Source organism: Diceros bicornis, chromosome 3 (assembly GCF_020826845.1).
Source record: "Diceros bicornis minor isolate mBicDic1 chromosome 3, mDicBic1.mat.cur, whole genome shotgun sequence".
NCBI classification, from domain to species: domain Eukaryota; kingdom Metazoa; phylum Chordata; class Mammalia; order Perissodactyla; family Rhinocerotidae; genus Diceros; species Diceros bicornis.
In genome coordinates, this window is record NC_080742.1 from 83624820 (window position 1) to 83645641 (window position 20822).

At 49.2% G+C, this 20822-nt stretch overlaps 1 protein-coding gene across 1 annotated transcript; it reads right to left on the reverse strand.

The window, feature by feature from the left end:
• Positions 1-2937: 2937 nt before the first annotated feature.
• LOC131400092 (stimulated by retinoic acid gene 8 protein-like) lies at positions 2938-19296 on the reverse strand. Its single transcript, XM_058534819.1, is given in 9 exon segments — positions 2938-3012; positions 5992-6103; positions 7891-7964; positions 11725-12010; positions 12898-13087; positions 13090-13121; positions 16302-16386; positions 17045-17120; positions 19105-19296. Coding segments are annotated over 9 exon segments (1122 nt in total).
• Between the last annotated feature and the right edge of the window lie 1526 nt (positions 19297-20822).

Genomic DNA, 20822 nt, shown 5'->3' on the forward strand with positions numbered 1-20822 from the left:
TTGATCCTCTGCCAGCCCATTTGTGGTAATATTCGGTACAGTTTCCACCCACCACTGCTGGGCAGGGCAGGAGCTGCATTTTCTGATTCTGCACTGTCCACTGGTAGTTGTGCCAGTCGGGCTGCTCTGCGTTCTCATGGACTGGCTGCAGTTCACGTGGGCAGGGCTGCTGTGCTCAGTGGGCAGGTCTGGCTGACCTACTGCACTCAACATGTGAGACACCTTTGCAGGGTCTGAACCATCACTCAGTAGGGAGCATTTGCATGGGCAGGGTCACGCTCCTGTGGGCTGGGCTACCCCTCCAAAAATGTTCATGTGTGGGCCAGGCTGTCCCCACCTCCAGTCACAGTCATGCCAGCCACTGTGTGAGGATCCACAACCTGGATCACTGCTGCCAGGGTGGAGGAGGGGTCCACTCACCTAGTTCCACTGCTTTCCAGGGATACAGTCCACCCATCTTCAGATGTATACCTGTGTGGATCTCTCAGGAATCCAGTTGTGTTGTGTAGGGAATCTTCTGTTGGTTAATGAATGTCCATTTAGTTGTAACTCAGAGGGGACAGACAAAAGGAACAACTCACTCTGCCCATGGATACTGACATCATTCTGTGAGGGGTTGTTCTGAAATGTCACTTTCTTGGATTTGAGTACTTGACTCTGGCTTAGTTTTGGTTTGCTTATGTAGGCTTCTAAGGTATCAGAGCCACCTCAACCTAATGGCCTCCTTGTTTAATTATTTTAACAGGCTTCAAAACTGTAGCATCAACTCCTGTCTGAGTTTCCAGCCTGCTGATCTGCCCTACAAATTTCAGATTTGCAGTCTCCACAATTGTGTGAACCAATTCCTTAAAATAAATCTCTATACCTACACCTATATCTATCCTTTTGATATTTTTCTCTGACAGATACAGTACTGGCTGATACATGAAGATTTCATCAAGCAAGATAGAGGAAGGGTCCTTGGTGGGGAGGAAAGGAGAATAAGTGGTAGTACCATCTGAGGGTAGTTTTATGCAACAAATCTATCCCAGGCTGTGCCAATATCCAAGGCACCCTGCAGGAGAGGGAGAGGGAAGTAGAGGGCTGTTGAGGCTGAGGAGTGAAGGTGGGACCAACACTCCTAGCACCTCACTGTGGGGAGAAAGGACACAGCATTTGCTGAGGTCCACTCTGACCAGGGGCCCACTGGCACATACTGCTCTGGGAATGAAGTCAGTCTTAGACTAAATAGGATTAGGGTAGGGGCTGGTACAACAAGGGAAGGGCTAGTTAGAGCCAGTACATGTTCCTTAAAGGGCTACTATGTGCAGGCACCTCTGTAACAACACATTTCTTCTTTCCCACATGCTGGCTTGTTCCTGGCTTGCTTAGTTACTGGGGATGTCTGGCCTCAGCACCAGTGCCATGAGCACTCCTCTTTCCTTTCTTCCCAACACAAGTTCAGGCAACCCCCAACCATGAAGGCCCTGCCTGCCCAGCTGCCTGGAAAGCCCCTGGCTGCCCCTCGATTTGGACAGTGAAGTGCTGGCAAAGCTCAGACCCCTGCATATCCCCAGGGGGAGACCTTGGGGGTCGCTTGGCTCGTGTGTCATAGGATGGTACAGTGAGGCAGTGAGAGCTGGGGCTGTGGCATCAGACAGACTGGGATTAGATCCTAAGACTTAACCTGCATGTCAAGTTCTCATAGGGAGATGAAACAATCAAAGCATTTGGGAGGCCTTCAGTGGAAGGGAGCCACTGTTGTTATGTTGTGTACACTGTAAAGAGCCAGGTTAACCCATTCTGTCTGTCCATTCAGTGGATTAGAGTTCTCTAGAGAAACAGAGCCAATAGGATGTAGGATGTACACAAACACACACGTCTATACATATATAGATAGATAGATAGATAGATAGATAGATAGATAGATAGATAGATAGATTGATTGATGTACATGCACACATACATATATATATAGAGAGAGAGAGAGAGACTTATTTTAAGGAATAAGCTCATGTGATCATAGAGGCTAACAAATCCAAAATCTGCAGGATGGGCTGGCAGGTTGGGAAAAGTTGCAGTTCAAGTCTGAAGGCAGTCACTGGCAGATTTCCCTCTTCCTCCAGGGAGGTCAGTCGTTTGGTATATCAGTCCTTTGACTGATTGGATGAGGCCCAGCCAGATATTGGAGCGTAATCTGCTTTACTCTAAGACTACTGATCTAAATGTTAATCTCATCCAAAAATACCTTCATAGAAAGCTCTAGAATAATGTTTGACTAAATATCTGGGTACCATGGCCTAGCCAAGGTGATACATAGAATTAACTATCACATCCAGTGTGCATGCCCAGGGACATTAAACACTCTTTGCCCAGGAACCTCACTGGAAAGTGTTCAGAACACTGTTGGATCTGGCTTGGACTCCAGTACAAGTCTTTATCACCAGAAGAAGCAGACGTAGCTGGTTCTACCCTGATGTCCTGTAATACAGGGCTGAGTTCTGTACCACTCCTGGGCTCTCAGAACATGCAGGATGAGTGGGTGGCCTCCAGAACTCTCTAGAATCCATTAGAACAATGCCCTGAACCCAGGGTGTGCTGCAAGAACCCAGTGTTATGGCAACTCCAGAGACAGATCCTGCCTGTCCTCTTCTTGCAAGGCTGGTGGCCTGGGCCTCAGCTGCACCCAGCACCCCTGAATAGGAGCACAGAGAGAGCAGGAGCGTGCCCTGCAGCAGGCCAGCCTCTTATACCAAACAATCCTGAAAGACCAACACAGGCCCCTGATACTTTTAAATACTTTATAATAATCAGAAACTAAAACCATCAAAATGCTTTTGGGACAGTGCACTCTAAAACTTCCCAGAAGGCTGAGGCAGGTGCAACCTTGGCTGCCAGCATTCAAACTTGGAAGCTGCCCACCCTTATTCATTCTTTCCCCCTCCCAGCCCTTCTGCATCACAAATCTTCATCGTCAAAGGTCTCCGTGCACCTCAACATTATCATCTCATCGTCAATGGGAAGATCTGGTTCCTGCAAAACACAAGGTGGAAGCGGATTAAATTTTATTTAAGGACTCCAGGCCCCAGGCAGGTGAGAAGGCCCCACCATCTCAGGCGTGCCCTGCTCCCTCAGTCGCTACTCCACATCTCTTCAGCTGTATCTTCTTCTCCAGTTTCTGGCCAGGAGGTGACAGCCACATGGGGGAAGGTCCCATTTCCATTTCACTCAACTCCATACTCTAGGATCTCCAGAAAGGCTTTTCCTGGATACAGCAGAACTGGCTTCTTTCCCATCCAGGGATTTCCAGGATTGCATGGGAGAGACAGGGAAAATCTTAAAGCTTTATCCAAATGTCCATTAATAGAAGATGGTGAATTACACCATGGTGCACCCACCAATGGAATATTGTGCAGCTGGTTCAAAAAAAGGAATGAGATTTCTCTCTGTCTGTGGGATATGCTATTACAAAGAGCAAGGTACAAAGCCACGTGCATAGCAGCCTAACATTTGTGTTTGAAAGAATATATGCTTATTTGAGCATATCTTTGGATCACTATACAAGAAACTGGGAATGGTAGTTGCCTTTGGGGAAGGGTATGGGGTAGTAACCAAGGGATTCTGGTTGCCAGTTCTTTGTATATCTCTTGGTAACTTTCGAATTTTAAACCATGTGCCCGGGTTAGCTATTAGGAGATAATTTTTTTAGGAAGCAGCACTATGTTACTTTAGTAAGCGTTTCTCATTCGCTTTATGATGACCCAGACAACCTCTCCGACTCTGCATTCCCTCTTCCCCTCAAAGTATGTTCCCGGGTTTTTGCTCTTCCTGTCTGTCCCCACCAGTAGAAAATGACCCCTGTAATTTGTTAGCCCCGCTGGTCAGGAGTTGATCCCCTTATTCCCTGGGAAGCATCCCTCACCCCAGTCAACCATCTCTTGAATGTGGGACCTGGTCCCAAGGGTGACGGTCAGATTGGGGGATGACCCTGCAAATGAAACCTTCCCAGCTCTGGAGAACAGTCCTCCCTTACTGTCCTCTACTGATGGAGGTGGGGTGCATGTGGAGTCAGAGTCTCCAAGAAGGGGGACTAGGTGGTTTCAGGGAAAATCACCAGGGCCCCTTGTTCAGGGTAAAAACAACAGTAAAGGTTGAGAAAAGAGGGAGTCAGAGCATAGGGGGTGCCAGAAGGCCAAGTATCCTGGGAGAGAACCACCCACTCAAATCTCTGTCACACAAAGTGCTTGAATGTCGTTTAGAACATTCCACTTCCTTAAGCCCCTGAAAATGGTGTCTGAGGCATGTGTAAGCTACAGATTTGGGAAATCAAGAGGCTGTGAGAAGTGTTTGCTGGAACTGGGTGTTAAAGTGTGTTGAATAGTGCTGCCCCCAAATTCATGTCCAGCTGGAACCTCATTTGGAAATAGAGTCTTTGCAGATGTAAGCAGTTAAGAATGTCAAGATGAAACCATCCTGGATTTAGGGGGTCCCTCAATCCAAATCACTAGCATCCTTATAAGAAGATGAGAGGGACAGAGACACACACAGAAGAAGGCATGTGAAGGCAGAGGCAGTGACTGGAGGGACACAGCTACAAGTCAAGGAATACCAAGGATTGATGGGAGCCGCCTGAAGCGAGGAAAAGGCAGGAAGGATTTTTCCCTAGATCTTTCAGAGATGGCATGGCCCTGCCAAAACCTTAATTTGGCCTTCTGGCCTCCAACACTATGAGAGAATAAATTTTTGTTGTTTTAAGCTGCCACGTTTGTGGTTATTTGCTACAGCAGTCCCAGGAAACCAATACAGTGCTCATTAGTTTCATCCACCACCTCCCATGAAGCTGACAGAGTCAGGTGAATGGGGAAGAGAAGGAAATTTCCCTCTTTACATCAGCGTCTATCAAAGCCAGAGGCCTCCTGCACCAGAACCTCTTGGACAGCTTGCTCAAAATGCAGGTTCCTGGAGTCCCATCTCGCAAGGCTGAAGGGGAATCTTGGGTGCTGGGGCATCGGGAATCTGCGTTTCCAATAAGCTCCCGCGTGATTCAGCTTTGGGCACCTCTGCTCTATATGGATCACCCAGTGCCTGCTTGTTCTTCGTTTTCTGCCGTGTGTGGAGAAAGGAAGCAGGAAAGCTAAGATTGTCCCGTTAATCCGTTCTCTAGGCCTTGGTACAGTGGACTGACTTCACTGTGTCACAGAGACAGAGGGACACAGCGGTGAGGGAGGGGCAGCCAAGGATTGGTGGGAGGAGGAGAGCACAGTGCAGGGAGGGGCTCTCAGCTCCAAATGAGATTCATGTAGTCTCAGCAGAAGACCATGAAGATTAGTGGGAAGAAGGCCCCATTTTCCTCAGCCTATTGAAAAGCTGTCTTAACGATTTTTAGACACTTTCATTTTTATCACTTCCCTTTTGAAATAAACAGTTGTATTTTTGCTAAATTAGAAAATCTATGGCTATGAATCTGAAAGAAACTGTCCCCTTGCCGGCTCAGGCATAACCCCCTCCCCCCATGAAAGCTTCCAGGAATGAACCTTCTAACCAAGAACCCCACATCTTATGTCACCATAAGCTGCAGAGTCAGCTTTTTGGAAGCAGAAATGAATATCCTTCAAAAGCTGAAAGAAAACATCACCCCAGGGTCTCAGAAGATGAGGAAACAGTGCAGCCTCTTGGAAAGGTGTCAAGGACTCACACAACATTTAGGAACGCCTGCAAAGAGCCAGGCCCCTGGGGTCTGGGTTCTGCTTCAAGGGGCTCTCAGTCTCAGGTCAGCCCTCAAGAGCATCCCTCTGTCTCTTCCCTCAGTTTCCCTGACATCTTCCATCCCACAGGATGCATTAGGCTGAAGTCGACCATCCATGGAGCAGGCCAGAGAGAAGGAAAGAACGCCCCTGCCAGTGGCTCCTTGTAATGTCATCTGGGTGAGGTCCAGCCAGGGCTCCCTCAAGAGCCCTTTTCGCCATCCTAATGGAGGGGAGTGGAGTCTCATTGCACTCTGCTCTGTCCTACCTGTTTGACCTGAGGGTTAACACAGCAAAGGCCTTTAAAATAATCGATGATCTGCATATAGAGCTGAAACTTCTCCTCTGGGTTTTCTGGGTCAAAGTTGGCAAACGCTGAACTGACAACAGAAAGAAAGAAGAAACAGCAAGTATTTAGAATCCTCAAATCTTACCTCTGCTTGTGCCCCCTAATGTATCTGGATGACAGTGTAAACCAAGCACTTTTCAACACTCAGTTGAATCCTTGGATAGCCCGGAGCCCTTCTTGGAAGGTTTGCATTGCCTCCATTCCAGTGTCACATCTGGAACCTGCTGGGAAAGCGAGACTTTAGGGGGACGGGCTCTTGTGTCCTAATTTAGTGTCTGAGCTGCCGCCTCTGGAACAAGGCGGCAGGATTTCCTCTGCGCCTCCGAGTCAGCCTGGTACAGCACTGTCCCACCTGTGGCTGCTGAGGCAGCTCAGGGAGCACACGGCCCGTCTGAGTTCAGCCCCTTGACGTGCCTCCACTCAGCAGGTCTAACAGGCTCACAAGCCTGACTCAGAGAGGAGGCCTGTCTTGCAGATTCCTTTCCCACTGCCTTCCTGGGACAAGGGGAGGAGCCCAAGAACCGGGGCCATAGGAGAGAAGCTGGGAGTCGTGCCCAGACAGCCAGCATTTCGACCTCACTTCCTCCTGGGAGGTCCCACAGTCAGCTGAGGAACCCTCTGACAGCAGCCCCTGCCTTTTCTAGGGAAGTAGAAAAAGAATTTTAGTGGGTTGTTTCTTTGTTCCACCAGCAGGGTAAGGGGTTCCAAATATTGCTTGGCAAGTACACTTTGGCAACTTCTCAACAAAGTTGTCCCAGCAGCCCGAGCACCACTCAGAAAGAGGAATGCGTGCCTCCAGCCAGTTTCAGCAAAATCAGTCTCCACACACAGCTGAGAAGAGCTGAGTCACACAAAAAATCGCTTTGGAGGTTTTGGACAAGTCTGTCCAGGCCGAGGTGGAGCAGGAGGAGTGGAGGAACACATGCTGATGTCTGATCTGCCCACAGGAGGACAGGTTCCCAGGCACAGCTGTGGCCGCACGGCCTCAGGGGTGAATGGAGATATTCTTGGTGATCACAGGGACATGAATGTTTCCCTCTCTCGCAAAGCACAACAACTAAATGTTCAGGCTTCTTTTTAGCCATGACACCAGCACAGGTCTCTGGAGGGCCTGGTCCTTCAGGCCATAAGACCACAGCTTGTCAAAGCACGAAGGAATTTCAGTCCTAAACTAGCTCTTTCTGAGAAAACGCCCCTGGCCTACAGACTTAGTCAAGCTGCTTGTTTTATAGTCTCCCCAGATCCTGTTCTGTGTCTTCTCACTTCACGGGGTCAGCCATGGCCCCTCCCCTCCTTCCACATCCATCCCATCAGCACCGTGAAAAGCAGCTGGTCCCCCTTGCGCAGCTCAGAGACTCCCCTAAGCTCAGGGCACAGGCCTGTTTTCCCGTTGGCCCGGGTTCTCCGTGCCCCAGAGCCCCTGCCCACCTCTCAGACTGGACCGACGGCTGTAACCTGCCCTCAGCCACCTCGCCCTGGGAAAACAGTGCAACACACACAATTTGGAGCTGATAGCCTGTCGTGTCTCAGCCCCAGGCCAGGATGGAAGAATTTTCTACTCTGATGAAGCCCCAGACAATCTCACCCCCAAGGCGATGGCTCAATCCTGGGACCTGCAGGGCCCCTCGAATCACAGAAAAGAGTGGATCTCCAAGAACTTCCACTTAATTATGCACCCGTCCAGGGGGCTGCAGGAGAGGCTCCTAAACATCCAGCAGGAGTACACACACATGCCCAGACACACACATACACTCACACACTCATACACTCACTCGTATACACATTTACACACACACTGTCTCACACCCCCTTCCTCACCTGGGGCTAGATATACTTGGAGCCTCACTTTTGTCCAGGAAACTTGCCACGTTGAAAGCATCTTCAAAAAGGATCTGAAAGAAAACACAGAACTTCGTGTGTCAGACATAACTCTCCGGTTTGACTCTTGCTCTGGGCTGCTCGGGGGAGATGAGCACAAAGGCTCTCTCTTACTCCTCACCCCCAAAAGGCGAGCATGTTAAAGCTGGGGCCCACACCCAGGGTCTCTGCTTGGTGACCTTCCCAGGGGGTACACATTAAGCTCTTGCCTGCCCAAAACAAACTGCCAACCCCGGAGGTGGCTGAGAGGGACAAGAAAGCCCTGGGGACAGCGGTGTCCTCTTTCTAAAGAAGGTGGGAGCTCATGTGCAAGATGCAACAGCCACAGCCAAGCCTCAGTTTACACTGGCACAGTCTCGTCCACACCGCCCGAGGAGCAGAGACTGTTTGAGCCCAGGACCCACCATCTAGCAGTTTTGTGCCAGGGCAGCAGAATATAGAGGTCAGGGGGCTCTGGAGTTAGGCTGCAGGTGAGCCGACTCCCAGCCCTGCCACTCGCTAAGCTGTGTGACCTCGGGCAAGTGATTCAATTTCTCTAATCCTCCTCTATGAAGAGGAATCACAACAGCAATGTCGCAAGAATTAAATAAGATGTATGTGAAGCACCTGGCACTTAATAATGGCTCAAATATGTTAGCTATTATTGAATATTATCTGCTTTATAAAAGAAACACATGTTCCTTGTGGAAATTTTGGGAAATAGAAACAGATAAAGAAAATAAAAATCACTGAGAAACAATTCCACCCGGAGATGCCCGTTGTTGACGTATTGATCTATTCCCTCCAGTCATTTCTCCAGGCACATTATATCATAGATTCTCGATTTTGGAATCTTGCTATTTAGATGATTTTCAGTCCTGCTTTTCTTTAATTTGTTGAAGAATATGACATATTCCATAGAATGTGATATACATTTAAGATTGCAAGATTTAGAAAATAAAAAATACGATGATTGGTTAAATTTGAATTTTAGATAAAGAACAAGTAATTTTGCACGGGACATTCATTTTAACTAGGCATGGTTTGTTTTGTCAGGCACCCCATTTACATAGGCAGCCACTCAGAAGAGAGGGAGTTCTCTGGCCCTGAGTTTGCAGGTTCCGGCAGGTTCTGAGAGGTTCCTCAGGGTCTGTCCCTTCCCCTTACCTGGGACACTATGCTCTTTCCCTGTAGGCCTCATGTCTCCCCTTCATGTCTTCTTACAATTTGCTTCCCCTGAACTGAATCTCTTGGGATTCTGGCCATGTGAATTGGCCCTCTCTTTGTTTTCTGGACATTTTCTGGTGTCCTTCTTATGCTATCCCGTTGGTCACCTCAAAGAGGATCTGGAAAGGTGTCACTGAAAGGCCTGAGCTCTTGTGTCCACCAGCCCAGAAGCCCATTGGCTCCATGTTCCTCACCGGTGGGCTTGAGGCAGGGACCCAGGAGCTAAATTCCTGCCCTCAACCCATCAGTCCACCAGAGCTGTGACCACACACTGTCCTCACCTATGAAAACCCCTTCTACAAGCCAGCCCCAGGGCATGGCCAGGCTGCTCGGTCCGTCTGGAGCACCCAGCACACTTACAGGCCACGCCTCTCAGCACTGAAGGGGCAACGTCCAGACACCTCCTGGCACACCTGACCCTGAGTCCAGGGGCTGGCCCCGAACTCAATTCTTCCGCAGCCCCACCTCTCCAGGTGCACCAGGAGCTACAGAGGTTTCACTGCACTAATTTGGAAGCCACAGCAGGAGTTCCCTGGGCTCCAGCCTTGCCCTGGGCGTAACTGTTCTCTGTTCCGCCAACATTTCACCAGCCCTGGGTTGGCCTAAGCCTGGGGCTGGCAGTGCCGGCAGAGCCCCGCTTTGGGCACGGCTAAGGGACTCTGCTGCCAGCTTCCCAAACACCAGAAGAACAGGAGCCCATAGCCCTTCCTGGAAAAGAACAGATAAGCTGCTTCCATGATTTGGGGACATTAGATTCTGGGGTTTTCTCTTTGGGTGTGCTCTTCCTTAAGGAAGGGTGCATGCTTGCAAACATGCACACACACACAGTCAGTTTACAGTTTGACTGAATTGTTCACGCATTTGGCATATATTTTCCTTTTGCCTTCTTTGCTGTGAGACGCCAGGGCCAGGCACTTTGGGGCTACAAAGGTGTCTAGGCTGGCTGGTGCATGCCTCGGGAATGAGGTCTTCATCTGCTGGTCGTCTGGCCCCGCTTTGACCGTTATAGAAGAGAACTCATGTCCTCTCATGGTGGACCCAACATCAGTGGACAAACAGATGAGAAGTCCGGTGGAGTGACGATTGGGGTTGGGGGCATGGGCGGTAGCTGATTGACTGTTGCGGATCTGCACCGGGAGTTCCCTCCAATACGGCCCACGTGCATCGGTCACCTGGCATGCTTGTTAAAATGCAGATTCTGAGCAACCTCCCTCAGGGACACTGATTCAGTGGGTCTGTGGTATTAACCAGGCACCTGCCTTTGTACTAAACTCCACCTGAGAAGCATCAGGGGAGATCATGGAGGGTTGACCATAAACAGGTAACCAAAGGTCAAAGAGCTTTGAAAAAATCTGTGATGAAGCAGATATGATCCCTGAGGCAGGAACTGGACATTCTGGACAAGTCTCCCTATTCGCCAGGCCTCGTCTGTAAACTGGAAGGACTGGACTAGTGACAAACATCCCCTTGTCTCCACGCCTGGGCCCTGATGGCTGGGAAACTTCCCGGAGGATGGGGGCGTTCCAGGGCTGTACCTGCTGGAGGCCATGGATGCTAGATGTCCTGCAAAGCACAGGACAGGCGCAGAGAGCCAAGAACTGCCTGGCCCTGGGCTGGAGAAGAGAGGGCAGAAGCAGCCCCTGCGGTGGCAGCAGGCTTCTGAGGCTGTCCTAATTCTGGAAGAGCAGCTGAGGGGCCCACGTTGACCTCAGCACTGAGTGACTGCTAACGCCACCCGATGCTCTGCTTTGCTGACCGTGGCCATTCTTACAACTTGAACTCTGAGAGCACATTTACAGTGGCCCTGAGGTAGCCTCCTTGACGTGCGTTCCCCTCTCTTCACGGAGTGACAGCAGTGCTCTTTGGGGTGGGAACTAACCTCCTCCCAGGGATTGGGCCTGATTGGTCCAAATGTAATCCTATCTAGATTATGCCAGTCATTGGTTCAGTAATCTGGCAATCTGGCCAATTCTGGCCACTAAGAGTGCAGGAGAGGGACGGTGGAAATTTCTGGAAAAGTTCTTCCTTGACCCTTAAGAAAGAGCCACAGGGAATCTTTCTCTCTCTTACCTGGTGTAGAAAAGGAAGAATGACAGCTTGGCTGCTACCAGCTGCCATCCCACAGTCACAGGGAGTGGGGACAGCAGAGAGGGGGAAAAGGTGAGAAACCAGCCTTAAGATGAGGCAGAGCAGGGAGAAGGGAAGAGCGGAGTCCGTGGTGACATCACCAAGGTCACGGAAGCCCTTCCTGCCCCGGGACCTCCCTGGCTGTGAGTATACATTTCTCCATGGTTTAATGAGCAAGTAACTTGTAGCCAGAAGAATCCCAACAGATACAACCTTCTAAGCCTTCTCGTCAAAATCCCCATGGAAAGGCCAGGAAACTAACGAGAGAAAAAGAAATGCTGTTCTGTGGTCCTGGAGATCATGTCGGGAAAAGCAAAAACCTACCGCATGAGCCAGAATCCAAACAGCACCTCAAACTTGCTCAGTGACCAGAGCAGGTCCCTGGTGTCTCCAAATTGTTCCTGTGCACCCCTCTACCCAACTCCCACAGGGTCTGCTCACCTCCTCCGGGGTGGAGACCAGCGAGCAGCTGGCCCCTTGGCTGTCGACTCCACTGTCCTTCACGCTGCCCTCAGCACAGGCTGGCTCCTGACAGGCCCCTGCGAAGCCCGGGGGGCCTCTGTGGTTCTGTGCCCAGGCCTGCAGGAGACTGGCCTTCCTCTCCTCAGAGAGGTTCTGCCACAGGTGGGAGATGGCAGCAGAGACGACGGGGAGCGTCACCTCCTGCGAGGAGACAATCCCATTCCTGATCAGAAGGTCCATTGTCTGCTTGTAAAAGTTGAGATACCTGGAACAGAAATGCACCATCTCCCAGACCTGAAGCTAGTGGCCGAAAGTCCCTCCCCAAGCCGTCTCCTCGGGATTCCGCTCATGGGGTGGCCCACAGCACACAGGCCTTGCCGCAGCTCTGTGCCGGACCAAGGGCTTAGCCTTACTAGTCTCTGCGTGACCCCAAAGCTTAGAGCACAGAAGCCATCTTGGGAGCCACGAATGATATAGACTTGTGCTCTGGGGTCCTTCCCCAAGTCCTCCGTGAGCCCCCCCATGAAGATCTCCCCCATAGAAGAGAGTTGAAAGGCGTGGCTGGCTCAGCTCTCACCCGTGGGAAAACGGCTTAAAATTCCAAGCCCATGAATGTGCAGACATGATACGATGCCCGCTTTAATTTGAGGCCTGAAAGTCAGGCTCAGCTGTGGAGTGAGCCTCCTTCTACTGGGCCAACGCCTCTGGAAGCCAACATGGCTGTCAAGGGTCTCAAGTCTGTGGAGGAGCAGTAGCAGTGGGAGTCTGAGCCAGCCATTTGCTGTCTTTCTTACTGTAAGATCAGTAATGCTGCTGAAAGCAGACTTGTGGGGCATGGGGTGGGGGGAGGGGGTGGGGATGCTAGCCCTCATAATCCCAATCAACAGCCCCCACAAAGCCACCCCACATAAACACCCAGTCTGAGTAAGCACAGTGTATGTGCTGTGCCAGTGTAGCTTCAAGACTATTTCTCTAGCCCCTCTGCCAACCCCATTCCCGCGCCCCAGCTATACGGAAATTCTGGAGATTCCGTGACTCAGGGCCTGGTCTGAGAGAGCACTGAGGCTGCAGCATGCCCGAGCTGGCACCTCTGTCCCCTTCCCCAGAGGCACTTCAGCTGTGCACGGAGCCATCTCTCCCAGACTTTCACACCGTTCAAATTCCGTGAGGGCTGGCAACAAGGTGACTGGGGAGTGTAAGAGCTCCACTGTTTTCTCCTCTTCCTCCTCGTCTTCCTCCTCCTCTTCCTCCTCTTCCTCTTCTTCTTGGTCTTCATCCTCTTCCTCCTCCTCTTCTTCCTCCTCAGAATGCTACCCAACTGCCTCAATTGGGTACCAGGGACGGAGCCCTTCTGACGAAACTTATTTGAGAACAAACTGGGGAGGAAAGAGAAACGAGACGATTATAGACTAATGTCCCTCATGAAATCAACACCGAAATTCTAAACACGATTTTAGCAACAATATACACATACATAAAGGTCAACGCATCATGACCAAGTAGGGTTTATCCTGGGAATGCAAGATGGCTGCTTCAAACTTTGAACATCAATCAATGTAACTCACCACATCAACAGACCAAAGAAGAAAAACCACACGATCATCTCAATAGATGCAGAAAAAGCCCTTGGCAAAATTCAATATCCATTCATGATAAAACTCTCAGCAAACTAGGAATAGAAGAGAACTTTCTCAACCTGCTACAGACCGTTTTCAAAAAACCTACAGCTAACATCATACTTAACGGTAAAAGACTGAATGTTTCTCTGCTAAGATCAGAAACAAGACAGCGGGGGCGGGCACAGTGGTGCAAGTGGTTTAAGTGTGTGCACTCCGCTGTGGCGGCCCGGGCTCCGCCGGTTCGGATCCCCGGCGCACACAGAAGCACCGCTTGTCAAGCCACGCTGTGGCGGCGTCCCATATAAAGTGGAGGAAGATGGGCATGGATGTTAGCCCAGGGCCAGTCTTCCTCAGCAAAAAGAGGAGGATTGGCAGATGTTAGCTCAGGGCCAATCCTCCTCACAAAAAAAAAAAGAAAGAAACAAGACAGGGATGTCCACTCTTACCATTCTATTCAAAATCGTACTGGAGATTCTAGACAGTCCAATAAGGAGAACTAAAGAAATAAAAGGTATACATATTGGAAATGAAGAAGTAAAACTGTCTTTATTTGCAGACAATGTGATTATCTATGTAGAAAATCCCAAAGAACCTACAAATAATAACTAGAACTGAGAAAGTAGTATTTTACAAGGTTGCAGAATACAAGGTCAATATACAAAAACCAATAGTATTTCTATATATTAGCAATGAACAATTGGAAATTGAAAGTTTAAAGAGTACCATTTATAAAAGCACCAAAAATCATGAAATACTTAGGTTAAATACTTAGGTTTAAACCAAAAGCTCAATCTAGAAAAGAAAAAATGGATACGCTGGACTTTATCAAAATTTTAAAATTCTGCTCCTCAAAAGACAGTTTTAAGACAATGAAACAACAGGACACAATTTGGAAAACCAGGACTTGTACCCAGAGTCTCTTCATACTGATAGGAGTAATCCCCAACGTGTCATATTGAGTTACAAAGCAAGTGCAACAGAGGAAACATAGGAGGAATCTTTTTTTTCAAATCTCAGAGAGGAGAAAGCTCTGAATATTTCCCCAAACTCAGGTGCCATAACAGATCAGTAGATTAGACTTCTTCGCATGGCCAAAACAAAAACCAAAAACATCAAAAGCAAAAGAATAAAACAAACGACCAAGGGAAAATTGTTTGCTAGTCATATACTAGAAAGAGATCTAATTTCTCAGTATACATAAAGATCTTCTACCGTTAAGAAAAAGATCACCAACCCAACTGGAAAATGGGCAAAGAACAGGTACAAAAAGATCCCAGGAAGAGAAATACAAATAATCTTGAACAAAGGCACTTAAGCTCATTCATAATTTAAATACTTAAGTGACTAAAAGATAATAATCATAAAATATAAGTATTCCTATGCTGGTACCACAGTTTTAATTATTGCAGGTTTATAATATTTCTAGTGAAAAATTCTCCCTAATTATCCTGATGTTAAAAGAAGTTTAGCCATTCTCATGTGGGCAAGTGATACAAGCACTGATAAGACTGTAGTATGTGATAAAGTCTGTGTCCTAAACCAGTAAGGAAAGGACAGCTCGTGTCAGAAATGGGTGGGATCAGTAGTTAATCGCTTGGGAAATGCCAATGCAGACGCCCACCTCTCTGAGACCATCTCCCAGGCTGATTGTGAGGCAGGGCCCAGTCTGACTTGTAAGATGTGGCCACAAACACGCTGCCACGTACACTCAACAGGTACACACACCACAACTGCCTCCTCCCTTCTGCAACCAAAATGGTGACTGAAGTTGTCTGTATGGAGTGCGATTATAGGTGACGTGTCCTTTATAGTTTTCTGTATTCTCACAGTGGCTACAATGTGAGTTTTACTTAATTTTAGTAATTTATCATTTCTCCTGATTATCTCCCTTACGATAGAATACACGTTCATTATTTTTAAAAAATCTGAAAACACAAAAAAGCACAGAGAAGAAAATAAAAGTCATCAGCAACCCCACCAAAAACAAAAGGAAATATCACTTCGTCTAGGCAGGCTCGTGGTAGGTTCTGAATAGCAAGCAGCTTGCGTTCCCATCTGCAGAGTGGGTAAAATTTCTCGTACTCTTGAGTCTCACCTGAGGCCTACCTGGATGCCTCTGCACTGCGCACGCCCTGGGGCCACCAGAGATGACGAGGGCCCAGCCACTGCCCCCAAAACCCAGACTGCTCTTGAGGCAGCTCTGCAGGATGAAGATGTGGTGCAGGGGGTTATGTCATCCCCGAAGAGCACAGCAAGGGATGCATCTACACAGTACACGTAAAGAGCCCAGAGAGCATGAGAGTTAAATACCAAAAATGATCCCATAAAAGTAAAGAAAGACACTTCTCAAGTCAGTCTCTCTTTCAAATTCTGAGTGTGACGTTATGAACAAGGTTCCCTTTCAGCATCTGTGAATGTAGGTGTGCTGTTTCTTCCTTTCCTCTCTGAAGTCCAGTTTGGCTTTTCTTAGGTTCCTATGAGGCTTGAAAAGTAGGAAGAGATTTGGAGTTTCCTTATTTTCATATGCATCCTTCCATAAAGCTGTTAGTTGAGTTTTTTAAAGCTATAATACATTATGAACTCATTTCTCTATATAATAATGTGCAAAATTTAAAAAAACAGGATATTCTTTGAAATTAACGTTGATTTTCCTTGAGAGGTGAGACAATATGTATTTTTATTTTCTTTTTTGGCTTTTCTGTATTTTTGACATTTTCTGTAATAAACATAGATTACCGTCGTAATCAGAAAAAAATGCAATGCATGTTATTAGAACAAAATAGAAAAGAATTTTCTCTGGCACAAGTCTGTTCTAAATAGGTAAGCAGCAGCTCGTCCTCTGTTCCGCATTCTGGACGGGAAAGTTGAGCTGCGGTGACATAGAAGAACAGTGAAAGAACAGCAGGCTCTGGTTCTCCCGGTGCTTGGGGGTCTTACCTGTGGTTTCTGAAGTACATGCTGGCATATTCTTCCTTGACCTCCTCTAAGCTGTTTGCATTCCCATCCTCCAGGCTGAAGGATTCTACTGGGGAGTTGAAGGCAAGGGTCACAGAGGAGAAAGTCAGGCCCTTGTGGAATCTCTCCTGCCTGTCTGGCCTGGATGGACCGTGGGTGGTCCCTGAGCTGCCCAGGTTCAGTGTTAGGGAGTCAAGAGCCCGGTTTCATCTCTCCTTCTAGATGTGAGGGGAGAACACCAGACCAGGGGGAAGAGCTTCTTGAACTGGCCCTTCTCAATCAAGACATCGAAAGTACCCCTTTCAGAGTTCAACTATTAAACCACCAGCCTATTAAACCCCCATCCCAGTCAGCCATCTCTCCCAAACTGAGTGACAAGGAAGGGGGCCGGGTTCTGCCCTTAGCTTGTGAGTCTGACAAGCCCTGGTCCACTTCTTCTCTGGCCTCTCAAGGTGAGATCAGGTTCCCTTCACCAGCACCCCAAAAAGGAACTCATCATGCTCACACAGCCTGAGCTTCTGTCTGTCCCGGCAGACAGCAAGCTCCCTGAGGACAGGGGCGTGAAGCTCATCACACCCCCAGCCCAGGCGCAGTATCTGGCACAGAGTAGGCCCTCAATAAATATTTTTGTTCACTCAGTTTAACCCAATCTGTTCTGTTTTCATAGAAAAACCGACCAGCCTTCCCCTGGGCGTTGGGGTGGGTGGCGGGTAAGGCTCTATTACCTTTCAGCTTCAGCAGATTATCCAAGGTTTGTTCCAGTTCCTGAATGTGATTCTTCGCCTTATTCAAAACCTGCCACTGAGGACAGAGACAGACAATGCTGAAAAGCCGGCCTTCCACCGCAGACATGGCTCTGTGGACACAGGAGCTCCTTCCCCGGTCTGAGGCCACGCTCCCTCAGATGCAAAGTCACAGTACTTGCCGTGGCCAGTGAAAAAAGGAGGAAGTTTGTTCTGCGGCGCAGAAGGCATGGAGTTTAATTTGTGTTCTAGAAATGTTTCTTTCTGAAATACCAAAGTGTCTGGAAACAACTAAGCTGCATTCAGCAGACTACTGCTGTGGCACTCAAGGCAAATAATTCAACTTTCTAGAGGCTCAGTGTTCTCATCTGTAAAATGAGGATGATATGAATAGAACTGTGAGGAATGAATGAGGTAATCCATTGGCAAATGAGACTAACATTTCTAACTACTTATGACAATGCTGCGTCTTTTCATGCCATTATCTTGTTAAACCCCACGACAGGCCTCTGAGGAAGCCATGACTATTGTCCCTGTTTAATAGATGTGTTCACTGACCTAGCAAGTAACTTCCCTCACGTGGACTGAGGCCAGTTAACAGCCCGGCTCTCAACTACCACCTCATGAGGTACAAATTTTACGGAGTAACAGTGGTTTTCCTCTAGATTTACTTCCATTTCTTACTTGGAGGCCCTGAATGCCTGTTCCTTCTGTGGTCATGCTGCCAGTCTGTGCAGGCTTCTTCACTGACCAATGACAGGGACTTTGGGTTTTAATGCACCCCTGGAAGTCTGCACCATATACCTCCTCATGCAGGGGACATGGAGCAGAGCTATGCTAGACAGGCTCTTTCCTGTGAGGCCCAGACGTGGGATCTTCCCCGACTCAAACCCCGAGTCCTGAGCCCCTGAGCCTGGCTCAGCAGAGAGAGGAGGAACAGCGCCCCACGTCTCCCACCCTCCATGCCCTGCTACAAGAGCCGGCGGGATCTCTGTTGATTCTCTCAGCTAACCACAATCGTGCCCCTATGTGGATCCCTGCACAAGGGTGCTCAGCGGCGCCTTTCTCTAATTTCCACAGAGGCCCTGGCGCTGCGCTGCTGAGGAGCCCTTCTGCATGCCTCAGCGAGAGTCCTGTGCCAGCTCCGGCAGCGGGAAGCTCATGCCCATGAAACAGTCCCTCTCCATTAGTTTCGCTCTGCTGAAAGCACCAGCCCAGGAAGCAAAACCCACTGGCTGGAAACAGTCACAGGATGACGAGTTGGTCTGGAGAGGTGGACAGTGGAAAGATGCCAGGTCCAGAGCTGGGAACGGGGCCACTTCCTGGTCCTGCCACCAAGCAGCTGACAGGTCTTTTCTCAACTCCAGTTCCCTCTTCTGTTTAAAGAGGGTGGAGGAACTAGAGGCTCTTGGGGATCTCTCCACTACTGGAGACCTCCTACAGTGCTTCCTCCAGTAACATCAACTCCATTCCTTCCACCACCGCCCAAAACCATCCAAACCTTCCTCCGTGCTCTGCCAGAGGCACTAATTAGCTACAAAAAAACCATATAATGAGAAAAGTGAAATTAAGAAAAGGAAACATAAATGCTTACCTGGAGAGCCCCATTGCCTGGGGAAAGACCTGGTTGGTGCATAAAACTCAAGAGGCGCACAAATGCATGTGTGTGTGGGTGTGTGCGCGCATGTGTGGTGTGTGTGTGTGTTTGGGGTGGAGATGCCGGGTCTGGGAGCAGCTCCCGGAGGCTCAGCACTGCCCATGAGAAGCACAGGCGGAGGAGTCGCTGGCTCACCAGGCCTCTCAGGCCCGGATTTCCCTTCTCACGTCAAGCTTGTCTGCAGCTGGTAGGTAAGGCCCGGCTCTCACTCTTTCCCCTCGTGCAGCAGCAGACGTGGCACCATGAGGTGTCCGTAGCTGATCGCTGACCCCACCCAGGCCACAGCCGTCGGGGGAGGGGAGGGTGGGAACTCCGGGCCAGTCCCCACCTCGCTCTTCAGTTCCTCTATGTGTGGAAACTTCTCCCCACACTCAGGTCGCCATACCTTTGAGGCTGTGACGTCAGACTGGGAGTAAATGGTTTTCCTGAGGTTGCTGAAGAGCCCTGCCATGGTGGCCCGGTGGCGGGCCTGGGACAGGCGGCTGCGGGCCACCCGTGTCTGAAGCTTCTGCAGCTGCGCCAGGGGTCGGGGCGCGGCTCTGCCACTGGGGTTGCTGCCTCCTCCAGAGGTCTCCATTACAGGCTGCAAGGTGATATTATGCTTTTTTTGCCCTAAATAATAAAGACACACATTAAAGGAAAAGGAAGGCAGGTTGAAGCAGACAGAAAGAAGTTACCACTCCCAAGTAAAAGGTCCCAAACTACTGAATGTAATCAATAACAGATACACAACAAATAACAGATAACACAAGATCTGTTATTTAAGCTTGATTCCTAAAAACACAAGCCGCTCATATTTGACTTACAGTTGAGGGGCACTGCTGCTTTACACCAGAAAGCTTCCAGAACATTGCAGAGACTCATCAGGCACTTGCTAATTGACTGCTGTGGCCAAGGAGAACGAGCCATTCCCTGAGATCTCACTCTTTACAGCCTGTTAAAAGCTGAACAGATATGTGTCCCACTCTTTGAGGTGAAGAATGCACCCCTCTTTGATCTGGGTAGTGGTTACACAGGTGTATATTTATGAAAAAAATTCTTCAAGGTGTATTTTTTAGATTTGTGGACTTTTCTGTATATACATATTATGTCTCAAAAAGAAGAAAACGCACTCTTCTACCTGTGGAAGCAAAGGTCACATGACCACAGAAGTGGAAGTGGGTTCGCCTTGTCCTGCTCCTGGTGGGCTCTGAAGATGATCCTTATGTCGTCCTTTGTCACATCTGAGTTTACAAACCAGGAGCCCTTTCCTAGGAGAGGTGATTCTGGGACTGATACGTAATAGTATTAAGAGACAGGGACCAGGGTCTCTTACCTGAGCCATGGACCCCTCCATCAGGCGCTCCCCCCACCACTCAGAGGGAGGCTGGCTCCCCACTGCCCTGCCAGCTCTTTGGACAGAGAGGCTGTGTCTTCATCCCCTCCATATCCCCGGTGGGTGCTCAGTGCTGAGGTTTTGGGTGAATTAGAATGGGAGGTCTCCGCTGGGTCCACTCTCCCCTGAGCTCTGTCCTGCTACACGAGGACAATGCATGACCTCGCCAGGGGTCTGCCAATTTAGATGTATGTCAGTCACCTGGGGAGACTGCTGAAAATATATATGCCCAGGCCCCACCTCGAAACACTGGATCTGAATCTACTGGGGTGGGCCCAGGCATCCGGTGGGCAATACCGTCCCAGGCGATTCTGATACTTTCACGATTTGAGCCATCTACACTGGGGCACTCATAGTAGCACCACAGCTGGCAGCAGCTGGGAACAGAATCTCTTCCATAGCGGGAATATTGGGGAAGGAGGTGGAAGAAAGCTCTCCCACTAAGTTCTAGGAGGAGAGTTGCCCACAGAGGTAGTGAACCCAATCAGGCAGTGTGGGATTTTAAAACATCTTTTAGGTCAGAAAGCAAACCTCCATCAACAACGTGGTCTTCACAGTGTGTCTACTTTCCCTCTGTTTGCTTCTCAGAGCAATGGCAAGAGGAGGGTACGTGGGGGGCACTTTACTGCGTGGATCCCGGTAACTCTTGTAACATTCATCACCAGGGGTTACACCATCAGTGCAGAGAGGACAGTGCAGAATCTGCAGAGGCCCACCCAACCCGAGGG